Source organism: Rhinolophus hipposideros (genome assembly GCF_964194185.1).
Source record: "Rhinolophus hipposideros genome assembly, chromosome: 10".
NCBI classification, from domain to species: Eukaryota; Metazoa; Chordata; class Mammalia; order Chiroptera; family Rhinolophidae; genus Rhinolophus; species Rhinolophus hipposideros.
Window position 1 is genome coordinate 86,449,058 of NC_138056.1, and position 24,315 is coordinate 86,473,372.

Consider the following 24,315-nt stretch of genomic DNA (forward strand, 5'->3'; position numbering starts at 1 on the left):
GTCTGCCTTGCATGACTAGGTAAGTGGGGTGAAGCTATAGGAGTCACCAGTAGCCTAAAATGTCATCCCTGAGACCACATTCATAGGGTTGCTCTATTTTTCTCCTCCCATCCCTCTCTAGTCCCTTTTCAGAGTCTCTTAAAATGCAAATTTGCCATTTTCTCTGCTACGTGGAATGCCTGTCTCTTCCCTGACTTATTTCTTAAAACCCAGTTCAAATGTCACCTCCTCTGCCAGAGGCAGTTAGTAACTTCCTCCTAAGCCTTCTGTCTGCCTCTGAAGTACCATCATTTGGGCTCCCTGGAGGGGAGCTGCTATAGTCAGGTCCCTGAATGCCTTGTTCTGTTTGCTGGGACACTACCCGATACCACGTGGTCAGTGAATGAACCGATGAAATATCAATACTGTCTTTAGTCTGGATGAAGGGTAGAGGTCACACAGCCCTCTTCGCAGCGCTGCCCCGAGGAACCCTACGCATTCCCTACTGCACACCTATGTTTGCATGTAGGGGCAGGCCCTGGCTGTGGGTGCGGGTGGCTTCTCCATCCGCTACACTGGCTGCCTGCGGCCGCGCCCTGCTTGGAAGCAGAGGGATGTGGGTGGGAGCTTCGAGGACCAGGAAGCCCCAGGGCTAGGCCATGAGTAGGTGTCAGACAAGAAGAGCAGGTTGGGGTGGGAGCTGTTTCTCAGCCTCCATTCTTCCTGTTTCCGTGGCCAAAGTGACCAGAAGCAGTACAGAGGTCTGGGGCATGGGGAGAGCCAGGTACAGAAGGAAGGACCCAAGAAGGCCTCGCCTCGGGTCTCTGTCAGGAGGGCGGCTGAGGAAGTGAAGAAGCGAGCCGAGAGAATAGCTTAGGGACGCTGGGTGCCTCGGGGCCCGGGCGAGGTGGGAAGACCCAGGCCCAGGATCCCCGTCCTGGTACTTCCGCTTCCCCGGCGCATCAACCCGCGAGTCATTTCCCCTTTCGGAGCGGCAGTCCCCCCCCCCCCCCCCCCGGGACCCGGCGTAAGGCCAGGCCCGGTCTGGGGGCGGTCCGTGCGCGGCCGGGCCGGGCCTGGCGCTGGACTCCGTGCAGAGGGCGGTCTTCCGGGCGGCCGCAGCGCGGGGGCGGGCGCGGGGGCGGGGGCGGAGGACGGGGGAGGACGGGGCCCACGGCCCACGGCCCGCGGCCCGCGCCCGCTGCCCCCGCCGCTGCGGTTCCTCCCGGGACCCCGAGCGCCCGGCTCGTCCTTTGCGGTGCCTGCTGCCGGGGCCGGACGCGAGGGCGGCCAGGCCAGGAGCGCCGCGCCGAGGTCTCTGGGAACCAGCGGGAGGCGCCGGCGGCGACGGCGACGGCCCCCGGGGCTTGGGCAGCCGCGGTAAAGGCCGAGCCAGCTGGTCTGCCCTCGTCCCCCGCTGCGCCGCTGCGCCGGGCCTGGCGGAGGGGGGACGGCGGACGCCGTGTGTGTGTGTGTGTGTGGGGGGGGGCTGCGCTAGTGCTGCTGGGAGTGCGCGGCGGGGCCGCCGGGGGGGGGGGGTCTTGCCGGCAGGCCCTCCCCTCGGGGTCTGCAGCTCCGTGGAGCTGGGAGAGCTGTTTGGGGGGAGGAGCGCTGGGCAAGTGGGAGCACCGCCCCGGTACTTTTCCCGGGGTCTCCTTTTCTCACTGCCCTGGAGACCTGGGCTGAGAATTTGTCTTCACCACCACTCCACCCCCCACCCCCCCGAGAGTCCCATCTTGAGCCAGTGGCTCTGGATCTGATTTCATCGCACTGAGCGAATTTACCCAGCCTTTCTCAGCTTCCCAGGGCCCTCTCTTTAATCCTTCTCCAGTCCCTGGGACTCCTGCTCTGAGTTCCAGATGGCCCCATCCACTGGTTAGCCCTGCTGGCAGATGGGCCCAGCGCAGCCAGTTCTCCCTAAGTGTGCCCTGCCCGGAAGGACCCACATTTCTAGAGACTATGTGCCAAATAGCAGCAGCCTCCATTTAAGGAAGCTCAGAGGGATCAGGAAAGACTTCCCAGGAGAGAGGGCCTTTGAGCATGTCTTAAAAGATTGGTTAGGATTCTGATGGGAGAATGGTCATTTCAATCTGAAGAAAGCATATGAACAAAGTTAGGAAAGCACAAGCAAGAATTCAGTGAATCTGGCGAATGGGATGTGGGTCAGGACAAACTCAGAAATAATAGCTTGTGTGGGCCAGGTGTTTGGACTCTACTACACGTAACCTAGGATTTTAGGGAGGTGATTGGTGGCTGGGATGAAGGATTGGAATGGGATGCGACCGAAGACAGAGGCCAGTAAAGGAGAAGGGGGTCTCTGGAAGTCTGCAGAGGGTCTGAGTTAGCACAGGAACAGAAGGGACGATGCAATAGAAACAGGCAGGCAAAGCATTGGGAGGAGGAATCAGTAAGCCTGTTTCAACTGTGAAGGAGGGAAGAAGAATTGAAGACAGAGGTCAGTTTCTAAACATGTGATTTGGAAGATTTGCAGTGAAGTACCTAAAAGGGGAAGGGAATGATGAGATCAGTTTTGCATGTGTGAAGCTTGAAGCATGGGCAGGATATTCATATGGAGATGTCAAGTAGGAAGTTCATTCATTTATTATTTATGCCAGCCTCAGAGGCAGCTTTTACACAGAAGATAAAATTATAAAAACTGTTAAAACTCAGCTAAAAGGAACTGATAGCTAGGGGAAAATATGCAGAAGGGAGTGGATAATTGTTACTGGAAAATGTTGGCTCAGAAAAGCCACTGAAAATGAACATAGGACTCGTCTGAGCTTGCTGGCAACCAAGCAAAAAAAAAAAAAAAAAAAAGAGGACACTTAAATAAAGCAGTTCACTAGGCTGGAACTCAGGAGAAAGGCCTTCTTAAAGCCTCAAGGGAGAGGCAATAGGTGGTAGGAGGTAAAATGGGTTCACTCAGGCTGGAGTGAGGGGGGATATGGGAGAAGGAGGAGATCTGAAGGCTAGGCCAGGGGTTTGGCACTGTTGACATTTAAGGAAAGTCTGATGCTCTCCTGAGGAGAAAGACCCTTCCTTGGCCTGCCCCTGGAGGTGAGGGTGGGAAGGTGGGAGGGTGTGGTCCATTCACACCAATTTTCTTGCAGGGGAATAGGATAGGTGGTAGTGTGCTAAGTCCCCTGAGGTCTGACCTCGCCTACCATGAGGTGGAGCCACCCTTTGCCCAGGACCTTATGGGGCCCTGGTCTGGGAAGAGCACTCCAGCCAGCAGGTAAGCAGGAAGCAGGGGTTTCTGTTTCTCCCTCTCCCTTCCTCCTTAGAGCCTAGATGGTGCCTCCAACAGGGCAGGGATCCAGACACCAGGTATGCTAGTCTCAGCTCTGTGATTCACTAGTTGTTGGCCTTGGGCAGGTTACCTCAGCTCCCTGAGCTTCCTTTTTCCCATCTCAAAATAAGGGAGTCAGACTAGATGATCTCTTGAGAGTCCCTGTAGCTACATAAGTCCAGGAATACTTGTCTGATTTCATTTTGCATTCAACAAATATTTTTTGAGTGCCTGTTATGTGCTAGACCCGTGCTAAGTTGTAAGTATATAACTGTGAACAAAAACAGATGTGATCCTGCTCACAGGATGGGGAGGAATGGAAATGAATGTTAATCAGATAATCACACAATAAAACATAAAATTGCATAATGACTGCTACAAAGGGGTGATACATGATGCCATGAGAGCAAATAATGGGGAATTTGATGTAGATATGGGGTCTATGTATTGGTGGGGAAATCTGGTTGGGATCTAGATGCTATTTCTTCCTCTCCTTTCTCTGTAGGTGAACATATCCCCTTCCTGATCCACTGGATTTGGGCCCTTAAAGGGGATTGTACCTTTGGTCCCCATAGGTGAGTCTTTGGTGTCATACCTTAGACCCATCTGGGCATAGCAGAATAGCCTGGGAAGAGTCAGGACTTGGAGAGAACTTGATCTCCTGGGGAGAGGTTGGTCTTGTAGAGGTGGGGAGGGTATAGTCAGCTACCAGGCTTAAGAGGAAGTTGGCTTACATCATCTACAGTACAAGTCACAGTGGTTAGCCAGTGGGAGGATCTGTGGAAAGTGGGTGGAGTCTGGCAGTGACCAGCCTGAGTTCCAGACAGGCAATGGTGGGGGACTGGCGGGCTGGAGGGGAGACCTCGGTCCCTGGGAGGAGTGTGAGAGACAGACAGTCTTGACTTGGGTGTCCAGGGTTGGGTCTGGATCTCAGGAAGCCAGAAGTCCATCAATCCAGACAGACCTGGACTCTGAGCCTGTGCAGAGGCTGAGCCCAGGAGCCAAGCCCCAGCTCATCTCTTCTCCTTGCTCCCAGGGTCCTTACACGCCACCATGGAAGCTCAGTGGGCAGTGGTCACCCATCAGGGAGGCATGAGCAGTTATTCCGGAGCACCTCTGCAGCTGGTAAAGAGATTGGTTTCTCAGTCAGTCTGAGAAGAGGGGCTGGCTGGGATCCCAGTGAGGGGTGGGATGGGGTGGGGAGAGGGGCCTGGAGGGAGAAGCGGGCAGGAAGAAGGAGGCACAGAGGACCCACTGCCATCATTTATTAGTGGGCCCACCCTCCCTTTCCCCATCATCCATCTGTCCATGTATCCCTTCCTGCAACACTCATGCAGTGCTGAAGATTGCACACAGATACGTCTGTGAAAGCAGTCAGCCCAGGTTCGGCATCACTCATCCTGTGGCTCCCCACTTACTGCCACAGGTGTTCCAAACTTTCTGGACATTGTATTTTCTGAGGGAGACTTGTGTGCCCAGCACCGTTCTGGGCCCCAGCATCTCCTGGTGCTGTCTTAACTGCAGCCTGACCCTACTACCACCCTGACTGGCTCTAAGCTCCTATATCTCCTGGCCCCTTTCCCTGGCCCATTCCCTTTGCCTTTCCATCCAGAAGCCATCCAGCGGCACCGCCGGAACCTGGCCGAGTGGTTCAGCCGGCTCCCCAGGGAAGAGCGCCAGTTTGGCCCGACCTTTGCGCTAGACACCATCCATGTGGATCCTGTGATTCGCGAGAGCACCCCCGATGAGCTGCTTCGCCCACCTTCACAGCTGGCTCTGGAGCATCAGCTGCCCCCAGCCAGGCTCCCCACACTCGCCCTGTCTCAACTCTTTGACCCAGATGCCTGTGGGCACCGGGTGCAGACAGTGGTTCTGTATGGGACAGTGGGCACAGGCAAGAGCACATTGGTGCGCAAGATGGTCTTGGACTGGTGTTATGGGCGGCTGCCAGCCTTTGAGCTGCTCATCCCCTTCTCCTGTGAGGACCTGTCATCCCTGGGCGCTACCCCGGCCAGCTTGTGCCAACTTGTGGCCCAGCGCTACACACCACTGAAAGAGATTCTGCCCTTGATGGCCACCACTGGGTCTCGCCTGCTCTTTGTGCTCCATGGCTTAGAGCATCTGAACCTTGACTTCCGGCTGGCAGGCACAGGGCTTTGCAGTGATCCTGAGAAGCCAGAGGCGCCAGCTGCCATCATAATCAATCTGCTGCGCAAATACATGCTGCCTGAGGTAGGGTGCCCCCTGCCCCACTGTGCCCTCTGCCCTGATTTGTCATCTAAGGATTTTTGTGTCTTGAGCGCACATGTTTATTGCGTAGGAATATAGGCCCTGGGCTAGTTCAAACTCTGGCCCCTCCACTTCCAGATATGTGTCTTTGAGCAAGTCACTAACTTCCCCAAGCTTCTGTTTCCTTCTATCCTTGAATTGTGCTGATCAAATGAGATAACTGCATATAAAATGCTTGGCACGTTGCCTTGGCTCATAGTAGGCGCTCAGTAATTTTTAGTTTTATTATGGTTTATCATCACCTTCATCCCTGGACACTCAATCTTCAGGTGTTCTGTGGGGAGTAAGGCAATCAGGATATCATGATCTTTCTTAACCCTCAACCATGCTCTTCCCAGGCCAGCATTCTGGTGACCACCCGTCCCTCTGCCATTGGCCGCATCCCCAGCAAATATGTGGGCCGCTATGGCGAGATCTGTGGCTTCTCTGATACCAACCTGCAGAAGCTCTATTTCCAGCTCCGCCTCAACCAGCCAGACTGTGGGCACAGTGCTGGGGGTGTGGGTGTCTCCACCACGCCAGCTCAGCGTGACAACCTGGTAGAGATGCTCTCTAGGAACCTGGAAGGGCATCACCAGATCGCTGCTGCCTGCTTCCTGCCCTCCTATTGCTGGCTTGTCTGTGCCACCTTGCACTTCCTGCATGCCCCCACGCCAGTCGGACAGACCCTCACAAGCATCTACACCAGCTTCCTGCGCCTAAACTTCAATGGGGAGATGCTGGACAGTACTGACCCCTCTAAGTTGTCCCTGATGGCTTATGCAGCCCGAACCATGGGCAAGTTGGCCTATGAGGGGGTGTCTTCACGTAAGACCTACTTTTCTGAAGAGGATGTCCATGGCTGCCTGGAAGCGGGCATTAGGACAGAAGAGGAGTTTCAGCTGCTGCATGTCTTCCGCCGGGATGCCCTGAGATTTTTTCTGGCCCCATGTGTGGAGCCAGGGCACCTGGGCACCTTCGTGTTTACTGTGCCTGCCATGCAGGAATACCTTGCTGCCCTCTACATTGTTCTAGGTTTGCGTAAGACAACTCTGCAGCGGGTGGGCAAGGAAGTGGCTGAGCTCGTGGGCCGTGTTGGGGAGGACGTCAGCCTCGTCTTGGGCATCGTAGCCAAGCTGCTGCCCCTGCGGGCTCTGCCTCTGCTCTTCAACTTGCTTAAGGTAACAACCCCAGGACCGACCCTAGGCTGTCAGCTCCCTACTCCCCTTGCTCCTCTCCCAGTAGGAAACTGCTACTTCCTCTTCTTGGCTCTGGTTTCAGAGTTGGACAATTTGGCTTTTAATAGGATTGGGGCATAAGGAAGGGGGAGAGAGAAGCCACAAGGCTGCGGAAGGCTTGGAGGCTGGGAGGGGAATTTGAGGGTGCATGGACTTGAATAATAACCCTACAACCCTGAGATGATTTCCTTCTGCATCTCTCCTCCTAGTTTGTTGCTAAGAGGCAGGAGTCACTGTAGTGTAGGGTCTGTCTTCTGCTTTGCAGGTCCTGACTCTCAATTGTATCTGTTCCCCCAGAGGTGATTAGACTCCGGGAGTGATGACTCATCTTAACTAAATCAAAAGAGACAGGTTTATAAAGCAGATGCCATTTTATTCATTTATACCAAGAGGATAAATGCATTGGTAATTGGCTTAGGACAGTCTGTCCAGGGTGCAGGTCCACTCCAGAAACCAAATTACCAAAGGCTTGAGAACTGTGCTGTGAGCAGGCCGGATGTGCTGTTTTTTGGGGGAAGAAGGATCCAGTCTCTGCTGATGTCTGCTTGGTGCCTCGTAAATGAAATACTGTAACGATCCCTTTTATAGATGAGGGGGCTGAGGCTCACAGAGGCTAAGGAACTTTTCTAAGGTCACTTAGATAGTACATAGAATAGCTGGGATCTGAGCCCAGGTTTCATGATGCTGAATCCTGGTTTACCGCTACTTTGTGGATATTTCTGTTAAGCTATGGTGACTTGCTAGGTGATCCTTGTCCTCTCTAGGAATGTTTTAGTAACTGGTCTCGAGAAGGCAGAGCCCTGGTCAGTGCTGACAAAATTTCAACAAGTTTTCCTTTTTATAGGCAACAAAGCATAAGGGTTAAGAACAGGGATTCAGGGGAGACAACAAAGATGGCGCAGTAGGTAAACCCTGTGTTTACCTTCTCACAACCACATCAAAATTACAGCTAATCTACAAAACAACCATTATTGAGAATCGCCTAAAATCAAGCTGAACTGAAGCCTTTCAAGTAAGGACTTGCAGAAGTCACCTCCAGACTGGTAGGAAGGTCAGAGACGCAGAACGGACTGGCCCCACACTCACGTGAGACCTTTAAAGATAAGGAGGGCTATTTCAGCTGTAGGGGTCCTACCCTCACCCCTAGAGGAGCGAGAGATCCCAGCCCAGGGTTCCAGTGCTGAGGAGAGAAGTCGCCATAAATTTTGGTTGTAAAAACCAGTGGACATTGTGACTGAGTGCAGCTGCACTGCTAGGTGCTCCTCTTAAAGAACTGCGCACGGACTTAGCCACCAACGGAATCGTGCTCTGAGCTCCAGCGCTGGGAGAACAGCTGGAAAGGCGGCAGGGACAGATGGTGGGGAATTGAATTGTCTGGCTTGGGATGGGGGCCGGAGAGGTGGCTTGCTCCTGGATGGAGGAACTGGTGGAGGCCATTGTTTCATTGTTGAGCCCTCCCTCTTCCCAGCATGCCAACACAGGCAGCCGCCATTTTTGAGTCTTTACCATTCATGCCCTGCCAAGGGGATTTGAAACCTGGCCCCGCCCAACTTTCAGGCACACCCAGGCTGCTTTCAGTGGCTTTCTCGTGCAGACTGCCTGCTTCGGCTCAAGCTGCAGACTTTCCTAGGGTTTCTCAAAGTTTCACAGAGCCTAGACAAGCAGCATCTGGCTCAAGTGTGTCCTGTACCTTTGACTGAGCAGCCCTAAGCCAGCACTAGCGGCAGCCGGCCTTGGTTCGTGGCTTGGCCTCTCAAGGCGCTTCCAAGCACAGCACAGGTGGCAGCCATCTGCAGAATTTCTTTCTGGCTCCTGCTAGGTGGCCCTGGATGGGGAACAGGCTGTGGCTGAAGTAGACCTACAGTGCATCCCCTCCAAGGTGGTCCTGGGGCTGGCTCCCTCAGTGCCCAGCTTCAAAACGAGCTGGAGCATCACCCAGCTGCCTCCAAGTACGGCACACCCAAGGGGCAGATTGGGCAGGCACCAGAGTCCTGCTGAGGCAGATCCTGCTCCATAGGATCAGCCCCTGCACAACAACTCTTCCACTGTAGTCAAGGCCAGTCCTCACAACCAGTGAGCCCAAGGGTCAGCCCCTCCCATTGATGCGTAATTATCAACCAAGGCTCAACTACAAGAGGAGGGCACACACATCCCACACAAGGGACGCACCTGGAGCATGTGGCTCAGGTGACCAGGCAGACTGTGCCACTGAACCCCACAGCACACCTACCACGTAAGGCCACTCTACTAAGACCAGAAGACATAACAGCCCTACCTACTACATAGAAACAAACACAGGGAGGCAGCCAAAATGGGGAGACAAAGAAACATGTCCCAAGTAAAAGAACAGAACAAAGCTCCAGAAAAAGAACTAAGTGAAATGGAGATAAACAATCTATCAGACACAGAGTTCCAAACACTGGTTATAACAGTGCTCAGTGATCTCAGGGAGAACTTCAACAGAGAGATGAAAACCATAAAAAAGAACCAGTCAGAAATAAAGGATACAATAAAAGAAACGAAGAATATAGGAAGTCAACAGTAGATTAGATGAAGCAAAGGATCTAGCCATTGATGTAGAAGATAAGGTAGCAGAAAACACCCGACCAGAAGAGCAAAAAGAAAAAAAGAATCCAAAAATTGAGGAGAGTTTAAGGGGCCTCCATGACAATATCAAGCACACCGACATTCGCATTATAGGGGTACCAGAAGGAGAAGAGAGAACAAGGAATTGAAAACCTATTTGAAGAAATAATGATAGACATCTTCCCTAACCTGAAGAAAACAGACATACAAGCCCAGGAAGCACAGAGTCCCAAACAAGACAAACCCAAACAGGCCCACACCAAGACACATCTTAATTAAAATGCCAAAGGTTAAAGACAAAGAGAGAATCTTAAGAGCAGCTAGAGAGAAGCAGTTACCTACAAGGGAGCTCCCATAAGACTGTCAGCTGATTTCTCAACAGAAACGTTGCAGGCAAGAAGGGAGTGGCAGGAAATATTTCAAGTGATGAAAAGCAACGACATACAACCAAGATTGCTCTACCCAGCAAGGCTGCCATTTAGAATTGAAGGACAGATAAGGAGCTTCCCAGACAAGTAAAAGCTGAAGGAGTTCATCACCACCAAACCAGTATTACAAGGACTTTTAGAGGGACTTCTTTAAGATGGGGGGGGTTAAGGAGGGGTGAAAGGGGAAGGGATTAAGAAGACAAACTGGTTGTTACACAGTAGTCATAGGGATGTAGGTTACAGCATAAGAAGTATAGTCAATAATATTGTAATAACTAGTTATGGTGCTAGATAGGTACTAGATCTGTCAGGGTGATAGATGGGAATGGGGTTGGGGATGGGGAAAAAGGTGAAGGCATTAAATACAAATTGGTAGTTAATACAGTACGGGGAATATAATCAACAATGTTGTCAAGATCATGTAAGGTGCCAGATGGGCACTGGACTTACCAGGGGGATGACGTTATAGACTGTAGGTGCCTGACCACTGTGCTGTGCACCTAAATCTCTGAAGTAGAATAATAGTGAATGTCAACTAGAACTAAATATATAGGTATATATAGTCACGGGATGTGGAGTGTAACATAGGGAAGATAGTCAATGGCATTGTAACAGCTGTATAAGATGTCAGAGAGGTAGTAGCTTGGGGGTGGGTTATCACTTTATGAGGGGTTTAAATGTCTAACTGTTAAATTGCTTTGTACCCCTGAAACTAATAAAACAAAACAAACAAACCAAAAAAACAGGGATTCAGTGATGTAGCTCCCAGGGTTCAATTCCAGGCTTTGCCACTTACTAGCTGTGTGACCTTGGACAAGTTGCTTAACCTCTCTGTGCTTCAGAGTCCATAGCTTATAAATGGGGATAATAATAAAATCTATATCATTGGTCTAATAGAGGGATTAAATGTAATCCTGGCACATAATAAGTGCTATTTAACTGTTAAACATAAAAACAGGCTTAGGGCATGTCACACCATGGCCTCCGACGGAGGTAATGGCCATTGCTGGGGCTGCCCCACCTCTTTGAGGCTGTGTCTGCCTTATCCGGATTGCAGGGAAAGGCTGTGGTGTCCTCTGGGATTCAGAAAGCCCCTCTGCTCGTTGGGAGTGCACGAGAATTGTTAGTACCGCAGCCTCTCGGGAAGGGAGGGTTGCCTAGCAGAGGACTGGTTCCCTCTGCTTCTTCATGATCCTATTGAAGCAGCGTCCTGGGGTGACATTTTCTCATCCCATCACCAGATTAGTGTTGAGGGATGGGCATTGTAACTCCCATAGCAGGAACCTCATCTGTAAAAAGTGAAAAAAACAAAACTGGACATTAGAGGAGTGCCACAGAACAACCTCATGGCTCACTGCCAGAGGGAGTCATCCCTCCTTTCCTTTCAGAAGCAGTGTGAGGATGGAAGATGCACCCCCCCCAAACATTCATTTGTTCACCAAATACTTGAGTGGCTGCTGTGTGCCAGGCAATGTGTTAGAGTCTGAGGAAAACCAAGTAACAAAACCCCAGGTTTCTGCCTTTTCTGATAATACAATCTGAACACTAACATACCAGGATGACCATGTAATTAAAAAGTATGGTAAGTTCCTGGAAAGCAAAGTTTCAGATGTTAAAAGTGTACAGTGGGGGACCTGGTTTAGAACAATAAGGAAAGCCTCGCTGCAGGAAGAGCATTTAGTCTGATCCCTGGAGGATTATCCAGCAGGAGAATTGTGGGGGGCAGACACCCCAAGAAGAGTATATGAAGTATGACAATTAAGTTCGTGAATTTGTTGCAATGATGTTGCTAACCTCTTTTGATATCAGACGGACTATTCGTTATGAATTTGCCCCAGCTGGACAAACAGTTAACCAAGTTTATTATTTGGAAGTGCTGAAAAGACTGCGTGGAAAAAGTTAGATGAAAACGACCTGAACTTTTCGCCAATTCATGGCTCTTGCATCACGACAATGCACCAGCTCACACAGCACTGTCTGTGAGCGAGTTTTTAGCCAGTAAAGAAATAACTGTATTGGAATACCGTCTCTTATTCACCTGATCTGGCCCCCAGTGACTTCTTTATATTTTTCCTAGCATATGATCATTTATTTGCTTATCAAGAGAATAAAAGCAGTCACTCATTTATTCATTGAATACTTCATCAAATGATAATATAGGTCAGGTAGTTTTAGAAAATGATTGGTGTGAAGTATCAAGCCTGGCACATACTAGGCACTAGACTGTAAGCTCCATGAAGCGAGGGACAAAGTCTGTTTTCTTTAAACCATTATAAGCCCAGCAAGCACTTAGTCAAGTGTTAGGAAATAGTAGGTGATAAGTTTTTGCTCATTGAATGGTGAAGTAAATGTGAAAATTCTATAGTTATGATAGTCTAACCCTTTGTTTTCTATATATCACTGCTTTTTGGAAGTTAACACAAAAAATATACCAATAATATTTATGTATTTGGTACATTTGGCAACTCCCTATTGTTAATTCAATAACTGAACTTTGAATTTCAAGCCAGAATATTTTAAAGCCTTTGCTTTTCAGAGTTAAGTTACATCTAAACCTACCTTAACAGTTTTTTTTATTAGTTTCAGGTGTACAAAGCAATGTAATAGTTAGACATTTAAACCCCTCATAAAGTGATAACCCATCCCTCAAGCTACTACCCCTCTGACATCTTATACAGCTGTTATAATACCATTGACTATTTCCTATGTTGTACTCCACATCCTGTGACTATACATACATATATATTTAGTTGTAGTTGACATTCAGTATTATTCTACTTCAATTTCACGTGTATAGCACATTGAACACAGTCTAAGAAGTGACCCCCCTGATAAGTCCAGCACCTTACATGATTTTTACAACATTGTTGATTATATTCCCCCCAATCACTTTCTTTACCTGAAGATAAAGGAAATATTGAAAGGAAGACATTTTGATGCCATACAGGACATCAAGGGTAATATGACAACAGCTCTGATGGCCATTCCAGAAAAAGAGTTCCAAAATTGCTCTGAAGGGTGGACTGGGCACTGGCATCAGTGCCTCGCTTCCCAAGGGGAGGACTTCGAAGGTGACTGTAGTGATATTCAGCAGTGAGATATGTAGCACTTTTTCTAGGATGAGTTCGCAAACTTAATTGTCCTGCCTCGTACAGCTTTGAAGGAGGAAAAACCTTGGCACTGTCCAAAAAAAAAAAAAAAAAGAGCGGAAAGGACGGAAGCAGAGTGAGGGTGAGAGCCTGTGATGAAGGCCTCCCTATGGATTATAGGGACCAAATGATGCAGGGTGTTGTAGTAGGAACAACTTAAGTCATCATTATTCTGATGATTATTTTTGAAGATGGTGATGTATGTATAAAACCCAACCTAATTCCAAACTAACTGCATCATATATGCTAATTTCTTCCCACCACTCCCTGGGCTTGAAAATGTATGGGGTGTTTGGGAAAAACAAATAATTAATGCGTGGAGTGCAAGAGACAAGTGGTAAAGGATGACTGGAAAAATCAAATAGGGGCCAAATTATGAAAAGTTTTGTATTCTGCATGGGCAGTGGGGTGCCATGGAAGGCGTTGCAACCGGGAATTAGGGTGATCAGACAAACCATGCTGTGAGTTCCAGAGGAGACGGGAGGCTGCAGCGCCCTGTCCCTGCTTCCTTTCCTAGGTGGTTCCACGCGTGTTTGGGCGCATGGTAGGTAAGAGCCGCGAGGCGGTGGCGCAGGCCATGGTGCTGGAGATGTTCCGCGAGGAGGACTACTACAATGACGACGTCCTGGACCAGATGGGCGCCAGTATCCTGGGCAGGGAGGGGCCCCACTGCCACCCAGAGGAGCCCCCTGAGGACGAGGTCTTTGAGCTCTTCCCCATGTTCATGGGGGGCCTTCTCTCTGCTCACAACCGGGCTATGCTCGCTCAGCTTGGCTGCCCCATCAAGAACCTGGATGCCCTGGAGAATGCCCAGGCCATTAAGAAGAAGCTGGGCAAGCTGGGCCGGCGGGTGCTACCCCCCTCAGAGCTCCTTGACCACCTCTTCTTCCACTATGAGTTCCAGAATCAGCGCTTCTCCGCTGAGGTGCTCAGCTCCCTGCGTCAGCTCAATCTGGCAGGCGTGCGCATGACACCCCTCAAGTGCGCAGTGGTGGCGGCTGTACTGGGCACTGGAAAGCATGCCTTGGAAGAGGTGAACTTGGCCTCCTGCCAGTTGGACCCTGCTGGGATGCGCACACTCATGCCTGTCTTCCTGCGTGCCCGGAAACTGGGGTGAGGACCTCATGCACAGGCATGAAGAAAGGAGAGGGTTGGAGGTAAAGAGGTGGGAGAAGAAACCAGAGGTACTGAGGAAGGACCAAGGGGTGGGATGAAGAAGTCTGACGTGGGTAGAGGTGACAAGAGCAACAAAAGGGAGGGTAGGTATGAACTACAAGAGGCACGATGGTGAGAAAGGGGCCCAGTGGGTGGGCAGGCTCTATGCTAAATTCCTTTCTTGGTTTCTTACCTCCTCTCTGGCCACTTTCTGCTCCAGCTTGCAACTCAACAGTCTGGGCCCCGAGGCCTGCAGGGACCTCCGAGACCTGCTGCTGCATGACCAGTGCCAAGTTACTGCCCTGCGGTGAGTGTCCTGGGAGGCGGCTGGGGGGCGGCTCTGGCTAAGCCCAGGCGTGTGCTCCTTGACTCAACATGCCTGGCACAGGCCCACCTATGTGTAGTAAAGAGGGTGGGAGTCTGGCCCCATCCTGCCCCCCAGGTCCAATACAAGCTGCAGGGCATGGGGGAGACATGCCACCAGCAGTAGGTGCTAAGAAAGCCTCTTGTGTGGCCAAAATCAGCCTGGGGGAGAGGAGAGAGTGGAATAATTCCTAGGCCAATTGCCTGGAAACAGTGCCACGGATCTGCTCCCAAGATTTTCCCTGTGCCTCGTAAGGATGACCATAATTCTGGCCACTCAACAGATGCTACCAAAGTGTTGACTGCTTTACTAGGAACCCAGACTCCTGGGTTCCCAATTTTGGGTTGGAATAAGGATGTGAATGAGAAGATACAAAGGGAGGTCAAGAAAGATGGGGCAGGGGCAGGGGCAGCTGGTTAGCTCAGTTGGTAGAGTGCGGTGCTCGTAACAACAAGGTTGCGGGTTCAATCCACGCGTGGGCCACTGTGAGCTGCACCCCCCACAACTAGATTGAAACAGCTACTTGACTTGGAGCTGATGGGTACTGGAAAATCACTTAAATAAATAGAAGTTAAAAAAAAAAAAAGGATGGGGCTGTGGGGATCTGGGGAGGAGGTGAGACAAGGAGGAAGAAGGGAAATGGTAACAATGAAGAGGAAAGAGAGAAGGGAGTCAGCAAAGGAGAATGGAAGGAGGGAGAAGAAGAGAGGAGAAGCCAGCTTTCCTGGCTCCCCTGCAGTGTACTTACCACACCTACTATTTCTCCATCCTCTTCTCCTGGGCCTTCATTTCTGTGTATCCAGGCTGGTCTGTGCCCCAGGGTCTGCACCCTTTGGGTCCAAACACACACAGAGTGTCTGCCATGGGCCCGTATAACCTTGGGGTGCTTGTGGCCATAGGCTCTCCAACAACCCGCTGACGGCGACAGGTGTGGCCCTGCTGGTGGAGGGGCTAGCAGGAAATACCTCACTGACACACCTATCCCTGCTACACACGGGCCTTGGGGACGAGGGCCTGGAGCTGCTGGCTGCCCAGCTGGACCGTAACCAACAGCTACAGGAGCTGAACGTAGCCTACAATGGTGCTGGTGACACAGCGGCCCTGGCCCTGGCCAAAGCTGCCTGGGAGCACCCTTCCCTGGAGCTGTTGCAGTGAGTTTTGTCCCTGGTAATTGCCCCATCCCAGCCTGACATTGTTGTTCCCCAGCCTCAGTCTTCCTTTCCTCTTTCCGCTATGCTTTTTCTACCCTAGGGAGTGGGCCTGGGCCTGTCCTCTCTTCCTGGCTTCTGACTGATGCTTGTCAACCTGCTTCACAGCCAGCCCACCCCTCTGTGATTGGGCTTTACCCTGCCCTGTTCCCTACCACCATTTCTCCAATGGTCTTGGTGGCCCCATTCCTACTGTCTTTGGTCCCACTACATTCTAATGTCATCTCTGTCTCCCCTTGGCCACCACCCTCCATTTCTGGCATATTGCAGACACACCACATCACATTCTGTAGCCAGGAGCTGAGTTGTGAGACAACCCCTTCAGTCTCTGTCCCCCCCGCCCCCCCTCTGACCGTCCTTGTCAGAGTCTTGCTGAATGGCATCCACTCTTCTCTCTTCTGCTAGCCTCTACTTCAATGAGCTGAGCTCAGAGGGCCGCCAGATCCTGCGGGACTTGGGGGGCACTGCTGAAGGCGGTGCCCAGGTTGTGGTGTCACTGACAGAAGGGACAGCAGTGTCCGAGTATTGGTCGGTGATCCTCAGTGAAGTCCAGCGGAACCTCAACAGCTGGGATCGGGGCCGGGTGCAGCGCCACCTTGAGCTATTGCTGCAGGATCTGGAAGATAACCGAGGAGCCACCCTTAATCCCTGGCGCAAGGCCCAGCTGCTTCGTGTGGAGGGCGAGGTCAGGGCCCTCCTGCAACAGCTGGGAGGCCCTGGAAGCTGAGACAGTGGAGCAGGCACCTCGCTGTGTGACCCCTGGCCCCAAACCACTTCCCTCTGTGGCCTTCTGGCTTGCACTGCTACATCTAGAAAAATCCCTTCAGAGCTGGAGGCAAAGGAATGGGCACAGCAGTGCCAGTGGCTCTCCTGGAACATATTCAATCAATACTTTCAAGTCTGGAATTTTCCAGGTCATAGAACATGCCTCCTCTTTCTTGGTCTAGAAGGACCGGAGAATGTGGCAGTTTGGTGGCCAGCTTGCCCTGTAGCACCACCACCAACCTTGCCTCTCCTCTTACGGAGCCTTGGTGCTATGAGAAGGTGCACTTCTTAGTCGCCTGCCTGGGGTGTCGCGGGAGGGCTTCCACCTCCTGCCTTTTTGCTTTCTGTGGACACTGAGAATGCCCACCGCCACTTTCCTCTCTAATTGGTGCTTTCTCCTCAGCCTCATGCTCCCTTACCACAGTGGTCCTGTGCACAGCACACTAGGGACATGTGTGCTGATGTGCTGCTATTAAAAACTATGTCTTCTACCTAGTGTGTAGCCTTTTTCTTGCCTGGTGCTTTCAGGAAAGGGCACTGTTCTTGGTTATTCTGGTTAAACCATTGACCGCTTTTTGTTACAAGTGGTTCTTGGGTACTAGGTTCTGAGACAGTTAGGGGTGGGGGGGACCCATGAAGAAGATATTGGAGTACGGGTAGGCCATGCTGGGCCATAGGACTCCTGTCACCCCTTTCATAATACTTACCCAGACTTGTAATTAGTGACCAGCAATCTTCCTTTCTCTGTGCTTAGAGGGAGCTGGGACAACTGCAGAGTCTCTGGAGAAGTTGGGGCCCACGAATGGGGAAAGCAACTGCAACTGCCCCAGGGATAAGCCTCTCCTCCGTTAACCATTACCCCACTGGTTCCAAGGCAGTGTCTTCAAGGAGGCGGGACATGGAGGGATATGTGGGAGGGTCAGCTTCTTTCGATGGACCTTGTCCCTTCCCTGAGCACTGAGTCGTTCATCCAACTATGGAGTCAGCTGCAGGTATGAGGCTGGGAGAGGTCCCCTGGAGGGGACTTTGGGGCAGTCAGGGCAGGTCGGGGGTCTGAGGCTTTAGGACTGCGCTTAATGTTAGGGCTTGCAGCCCTGAGGCAAACAGACCAGAAGTTAGGAGAGGAGAGGTGAGTGGATATGTCAGTCTTCCTGGTCCACACCTTATATCGATATGCTTAGATGTCTGTGCCACGGCCTTGGGGGGAGGGGAAGGAAAGGGAAGGCAAGACCTTTTCGGAGCAGAATGGAGGGGGCAAGTCCTGCATTTGGAGGTTCCCCTAAGTCCTTTCAATTAATGACCATGAAAGAGGGGTTGGGGTGTGTGTGTGAGAATGCCCCTCTCTTCCCCTCACCCCTTTTGCCCAGCAGATCTCCAGGACACAGCCTCATTAACTCTGTAAGTGGTATGCTGTGAAAGGTTGGAGCGAGGGGAGGAGGGAATCTAAGGTGGGGAAGCTCTTCAGCTGCCATTAGCACCTCAAGTAGAGTCTGGGACGTCCTTGCAGGAAGTTTGAGTTTAATCCGAAGCTGGGAATTGATAATCCTGTCCTGTCCCTGGCCGAAGACCATGACCCCTCCGGTAACCCTCCTACCCCCTGGGTAACCATTCCCCTTCCCCAGAGACACCAGGGCTCCACAAACCTCCCATCTCCTTGGTAACCGCTCTATCTCCCTCTGATAAAAGCATTAGTTGGGAGTCACCACAGGGACAAGGAGGGGGATGGGTGTTACCGTCTGTCCCAGCCATTCTGCCCACAGTGTTTGGTCCTACTGCCCACACCCTACCTGGGTAGAAGCGTGCCCGGTGCCCTATCGAGGGGGCAGGTTCTGCGAGGCACAAGGTAACTTGTACTTGGGCCACATCCCTCCTCCTTCCCCTTTTCTGCTGCCCACCTACCCCTCCAGATCTCAGGAGCGTGGAGCGGCCTCGCTTCTGTCTGCTGAGCAAGGAGGAGGGCAGGAGTTTTGGCTTCCACCTGCAGCAGGAGCTGGGTCGGGCAAGGCATGTGGTGTGCAGGGTGGAGCCAGGTACCTCTGCCCAGCGCCAGGGTCTTCGGGAAGGAGATCGGATCCTGGGTGTGAACAACCATGTTGTGGAACATGAAGACTCTGAGGTGGTGAGGTTGGCCTGTGACTCCCCATGGTATAGAAAAATGTTCCATACCATTTCAGGGAGAGAGAAGCCAGGGTCACTTCCCCGGGCATATGGGGGCAGGATCCAAGCCTCAACCTGCCTCACCCCCCAGGATTTAGAGGTGCCCAGGTCAAAATAATTGGCTGGAGGCATCCAGACAGCTGGTTCCTATGGTGAAAAATATCGGTTCCAGAGACAGGGAGTTGGCAAGAGGAGCCCGCTCCAACCTCACCAGCCGTGCCCTCGATTTAGGTGATACGCCGCATCCAAGCCAGTGGTCCTCGGGTGTTGCTGACAGTTTGGGCACAGCATGTGCTTGATGTGGCCCGAGCTCTGCAGGGGAATGATGCCCTCCTCTGTCCTATTCTGGGCCCGGAGGTCCGGCCCCGGCTGTGCCACATAGTGAAAGATGAGGGTGGCTTTGGCTTTACTGTCACCCATGGTAAGCCTAGAGGCTCGGGAGGGAGGTCAGGAGAGGGATCTCAGCTCCACTCCAGGGAGCCAGCAGACTACTGCTTGCTTTGTGTTTTGGCTTTCAGAACATCAGGGTTCTTTCTGGTTGGTGCTGAGTACTGGAGGAGCAGCTGAGCGGGCAGGGGTGCCCCCTGGGGCCCGACTGTTAGAAGTGAATGGTGTCAGTGTGGAGAAGTTCACTTATAACCAACTCAGCAGGAAGGTATGGCTGCCTGATTCCCCATCCATCCTCAAAGCTTCTGGGCCTGGGGCCCCTGCCTCAGGAAGTAGACTCCTCTGCCAGGTACCCAACCCCCTGATCTTGTACCTCCCTCCCCATCCTTGCCGTTACAGTTTGTGCTAGGCCCTTCTCTCTCCTACCCTTAGTGCCTCATTCCTGGGCCTGGGCAGAGGGGCTGTGAGGAGATGCCTGCCTCTACCCTCCCTACTCAGGTAGCTGATGCTGAGGCCCTGCTGGGTCCCCACAGCTTTGGCAGAGTGGAGAGCAGGTGACCCTGCTGGTGGCAGGCCCAGAGGTGGAGGAAAAGTGTCGCCAGCTGGGAATGCCTTTGGCTGCACCCCTGGCCGAGGGCTGGGCACTGCCCACCAAGCCCCGCTGTCTGCACCTAGAGAAAGGGCCCCAGGGCTTCGGGTTCGTGCTCCGGGAGGAGAAGGGCCTTGACGGTCGCCTTGGTGAGTGGGAGCCCTGGGGGTGGGTAGGGAAGGTGGACCTTGGGGTGGGCACACAAGTATTATATATACACTGCTCAGTGCACATAAACAATGTCCCTGTCTGAGCCCCAGCCCTGGGCCTCCTCCTCTGGTGTAGACCCTGGTCAGTCCCCCAGTGAGCACATGATGGCCTGGGCTGGCACTGGGGATAAGCAGGGGAGGTACATTGAGGCTATCTGTGTCCCAGGGCAGTTCCTGTGGGAAGTAGACCCAGGACTCCCAGCTGAAAGGGCTGGGATGCAGGCCGGGGACCGGCTGGTGGCTGTGGCTGGGGACAGTGTGGAGGGGCTGAGCCACAAGGAGACAGTTTCCAGGATCCGGGCACAGGGCTCCTGTGTCTCCCTTACTGTCGTGGACCCTGAGGCTGACCGCTTCTTCAGCATGGTGCGAACTAAAGGCCAGGGGCTAGGGTGGGGCAGGAATGGAGCAGGCTCAGGTAGAGGGAGAAGCAACAGGTTTGTTCTCTCTGCCTCCTTCCAGGTCCGCTTGTCCCCGCTCCTCTTCCTGGAGAGCACAGAGGTTCGTGGCTCTCAGGACACCTGCTCAGCCTCTCTGGTTGAGATCAAGCACCCACCAGTTGAAGACACAGCCATGCCTCCTGTCCCAGTTGGCTCCCGCCAGTGCTTCCTGTACCCTGGGCCTGGCGGTGGCTATGGTTTCCGACTCAGCTGTGTGGCCAATGGGCATTGTCTCTTCATCTCCCAGGTGAATGCCCATAGGCCGTCGATCCCATCCATATTTGCCTCCTGAGGAGCCTTCCTATGCTTACCTCCCAGAGCCTTAGAGTGCCAGCAAACTTTCCCATGGTGTTCTGTGTTCTGTGTCTCCCCCCGTCCCCCACAACCCCAGGTGACCCGAGGAGGCTCGGCTGCCCAGGCAGGGCTGCAAAGGGGAGACGTGATTCTGGAGGTGAACGGGTCTCCTGTGGGTGGAGAGACTGACCTGGAAAGGCTTCAGCAGCTGGCTGAGGCTAAGCCGCCCCTGTGCCTGAAGCTGGCGACTAGGCCTCTGCAGGCCTTGGAAGCCTGGCTTCCCCAGGATCTGGAAAGGTGAGGAAGAAGAGACGGAAGGACTATGAGCAGCCAGAGGAGGACGCAGGGGAACCAGAGAGCTGGACAAAGCAGGAGGGCTGCAGGGTGGGGCAGGGTGGGGCACTCACTCAGACGGGGACTTTAGGTCATGGTAGGTGGGGACAGAGGACCCATGGAACAAGTCCCACTCCGGGGCATTCCAGTTTAGGTGGGGGCAGGGAAAAGGAACTCTTCTGGTCCTTGAATAACCTTCTCCCCCTCTCTCTGCTTAGGACTGGGCTCTAGCCTCAGATCTGCTGTAGCACTCCCCTCCTTTGCACCGACCTACCCATTGGCTTTCCTGTCTTCACTCTCCAGCCTGAGGTGGTAGGAACTGAGCTGCTCTCTTTAAGCCAGAAATTGGTCCTCTAGGACTCTGGACAATCACAGGATTGCCCAGGGTCTTCCTTCTTTCCCATGAACCCTCCTCCTAGAAGAGGGTGTGGTCAGAGGCCTCATGTGGACCTACTAGGAAGCCCCTCCTCTGACTCCAGAAGATGCCTCCTGGGAGCTTTGGGAGCTGTGCCCCAACGATGAAGTTCTGTCTGAAATGAGTGGTGTGATTTTGTGAATTATAATAAGAAATATACATTTGGCCTTCTGGCACAGAGCTCCTAAAACCCTTGGAATTTCCTAAGTAACAAGAGCAATAAAGGGGTCTTTTGTTATTCGTAAAAAGCTCCTTTCAACCATAACTAATTTTGTTAATGACTTTCAGAGTGACTTTTGGAAACACCTAAAGATTCTGGGCTGATTGCCAGGGGATCCAACCATGTGATTAGAGGGTTGGAACTTACAGCCCTACCTCCACCCATACCCCACCCCATCCTCTTGGGTGGCTGGCGAGAGGAGCTGGAGATTGAATTAATCACCAACCAATTGTGCTTATGTAATGAAGCCTCCATAAAACCCCCAAAGATTTTTTTGCAATGGGTTTGCCGCCAGAACACAGGTGTAGTGAAAACCACCGCTGAATTTAAGCCAAAATGGGAAAGGAAAAGACACACATCAACGTCGTTGTCGTTGGACAGACATTCCGGCGAGTCGACCACTCCTGGTCATCTGATCTACAAACGTGGTGGGATCAACTAAAGAACCATCGAAAAACTTGAGAAGGAGGCTGCTGAGATGGGAAAGGGCTCCTTCAAGTCTGCCTGGGTCTTGGATAAACTGAAAGCTGAACGTGAATGTGGGATCACCATTGATATCTCCCTGTGGCAATTCGAGACCAGCAAGTATTATGTGACCATCACTGATTCTCCAGGACAGAGAGACTTTATCAAAAACATTACTGTGTTGTCCTGATTGTTGCTGCTGGTGTTGGTGAATTTGAAGCAGTTCTCTCCAAGAATGGGCAGACCCGTGAGCATGCCCTTCCAGCTTACACACTGGGTGTGAAACAAGTAATTGTGGGTGTTAACAAAATGGATTCCACTGAGCCGCCTTACAGCCAGAAGAGATACGAGGAAATCATTAAGGAAGTCAGCACCTATATTAAGAATATTGGCTACAACCCTGACACAGTTGCATTTGTGCCAATTTCTGGTTGGAATGGTGACAACGTGCTGGAGCCAAGTGCTAACATGTCTTGGTTCAAGGGATGGAAAGTCACCCGTAAAGATGGCAGTGCCAGCGGAACCACGCTGCTGGAAGCTCTGGATTGCATCCTGCCACCAACTCGTCAAACTGACAGGCCTTGACGTCTGCCCCACTGGGATGTCTACACAGTGGTATTGGTACTGTCCCTGTGGGCCGAGTGGAGAGTGGTGTTGTCAGACCTGACATGGTGGTCACCTTTGCTCCAGTCAATGTTACAACTGAAGTAAAGTCTGTTGAAATGCACCATGAAGCTTTGAGTGAAGCTCTTCCTGGGGACAATGTGGGCTTCAGTGTCAAGAATGTGTCTGTCGTGGCCGGCCCGGTGGCTCAGGCAGTTGGAGCTCTATGCTCCTAACTCCGAAGGCTGCTGATTCGATTCCCATATGGGCCAATGGGCTCTCAACCACAAGGGTGCCGTTTCAACTCCTCGAGTCCCACAAGGGATGGTGGGCTCCGCCCCCTGCAACTAAGATTGAACACGGCACCTTGAGCTGAGCTGCCGCTGAGCTCCTCAATGGCTCAGTTGGTTGGAGCGCATCCTCTCAACCACAAGGTTGCCGGTTCGACTGGTGGGCTGCGCCCCCTGCAACTAACAATGGCAACTTGACCTGGAGCTGAGCTGCACCCTCCACAACTGGGATTGAAAGGACCACAACTTGACTTGGGAAAAGTCAAGTACATACACACTGTTCCCCAATAAAGTCCTGTTCCCCTTCCCCAATAAAAAAAATCTTAAAAAAAAAAAATGTGTTTGTCAAAGATGTTCATTGTGGCAATGTGTGGCTGGTGACAGCAAAAATGACCTACCGATGAAAACAGCTGGCTTCACAGCTCAGGTGAGTATCCTGAACTATCGAGGCCAAATCAGTGCTGGGTACGCACCTGTGCTTGGTTGTCACCCAGCTCACATTGCTTGCAAATTTGCTGAGCTAAAGGAGATGGAAGCTGGAAGATGGCCCCAAGTTTTTGAAATCTGGTGATGCTGCCATCATTGACACGGTTCCTCACAAGCCCAGGTGTGTTGAGAGCTTCACTGACTACCCTCCTCTTGGCCATTTTGCTGTTCGTGACAAGAGACAGGCAGTTAGTTGCTGTGAATGTCATCACAGCAGTGGACAAGAAGGCAGCTGGAGATGACACGGTCACCAAGTCTACCCAGAAAGCTCAGACGGCTAAATGAATATTATCCCATACCTGCCACCCCAGTCTTAATCAGTGGTAGAAGAACGGTCTCAGAACTGTTTGTCTCAATTGGCCGTTTAAATGTAATAGTAAAAGACTGGTTAATGATTACAATGCATCCTAAAACCGTCAGAAGGAAAGGAGAATGTTTTGTGGACCATTTGTTTTTTGTGTGTGGAAGTTTGTTGTGCGGGGTCTCTGCTCCCACTCCCCACATAAGAACGCAGGATGTGGCTAGGCCAAAAAGGAACACCCACGGAGCCATAGGTAGGGGAGTCATACCACTATGGTCTCACTGGAGGCTGGGTTTACATGATGTGCAATCTGCTGTCCGCTTTGTTGCCAACTGACCGACTCTCCTCGACTCTCTTCCACTCTCTTCCACTCTCCTCCACTCTCCTCCACTCTCCTCCACTCTCCCCCACTCTCCCCCACTCTCCTCCACTCTCCCCCACTCTCCTCCACTCTCCCCCACTCTCCTCCACTCTCCCCCACTCTCCCCCACTCTCCCCCACTCTCCTCCACTCTCCCCCACTCTCTCCCCCACTCTCCTTGGCTTCCCTCCGTAGCTGCGGCAGTTATATCAGTGGTCAATGGCTCAACGGTTACAGCTGACCGCCAACGAGCCACAGCTGACGGCCATTTACTACCCGAGCCAGCACCTCTCCACATGAGGCCGAGAGCCTGGAAACTGCTCTCTGGGGCTCTGTCCCC

General features: G+C 52.2%; 2 protein-coding genes and 1 pseudogene across 6 annotated transcripts; all 3 read left to right on the forward strand.

The window, feature by feature from the left end:
- Window positions 1–678: 678 nt before the first annotated feature.
- On the forward strand, window positions 679–16,923 carry NLRX1 (NLR family member X1). Of its 4 annotated transcripts, none has more exons than XM_081064012.1 (10): window positions 679–763; window positions 3,090–3,214; window positions 3,774–3,843; window positions 4,305–4,393; window positions 4,881–5,500; window positions 5,896–6,717; window positions 13,455–14,050; window positions 14,313–14,399; window positions 15,356–15,607; window positions 16,070–16,923. In XM_081064012.1, the coding sequence occupies exons 2-10, from the start codon at window positions 3,145–3,147 to the stop codon at window positions 16,389–16,391; spliced, it is 2,928 nt and encodes a 975-aa protein (XP_080920138.1). In that variant the 5' UTR covers window positions 679–763; window positions 3,090–3,144; the 3' UTR covers window positions 16,392–16,923. The 4 variants fall into 4 exon arrangements, with proteins under 4 accessions (XP_080920138.1, XP_080920139.1, XP_080920136.1 ...); XM_081064013.1 differs by lacking the exon at window positions 679–763 and adding an exon at window positions 1,124–1,293 and having other exon boundaries at window positions 15,356–15,623; window positions 16,070–16,919; XM_081064010.1 differs by lacking the exon at window positions 679–763 and adding an exon at window positions 1,125–1,293.
- Window positions 16,924–17,383: 460 nt separating this feature from the next.
- NHERF4 (NHERF family PDZ scaffold protein 4) lies at window positions 17,384–23,132 on the forward strand. Its single transcript, XM_081064712.1, is given in 12 exon segments — window positions 17,384–17,421; window positions 17,800–17,827; window positions 17,937–18,010; window positions 18,337–18,548; window positions 18,818–19,007; window positions 19,105–19,241; window positions 19,507–19,711; window positions 19,938–20,134; window positions 20,231–20,455; window positions 20,600–20,777; window positions 20,780–20,799; window positions 21,054–23,132. Coding segments are annotated over 12 exon segments (1,512 nt in total). The 5' UTR covers window positions 17,384–17,405; the 3' UTR covers window positions 21,084–23,132.
- On the forward strand, window positions 21,807–23,599 carry LOC308504348 (elongation factor 1-alpha 1-like; annotated as a pseudogene). The gene is made up of 2 exons: window positions 21,807–22,729; window positions 23,176–23,599. The product of its transcript is annotated as an elongation factor 1-alpha 1-like (transcript).
- Window positions 23,600–24,315: the final 716 nt, after the last annotated feature.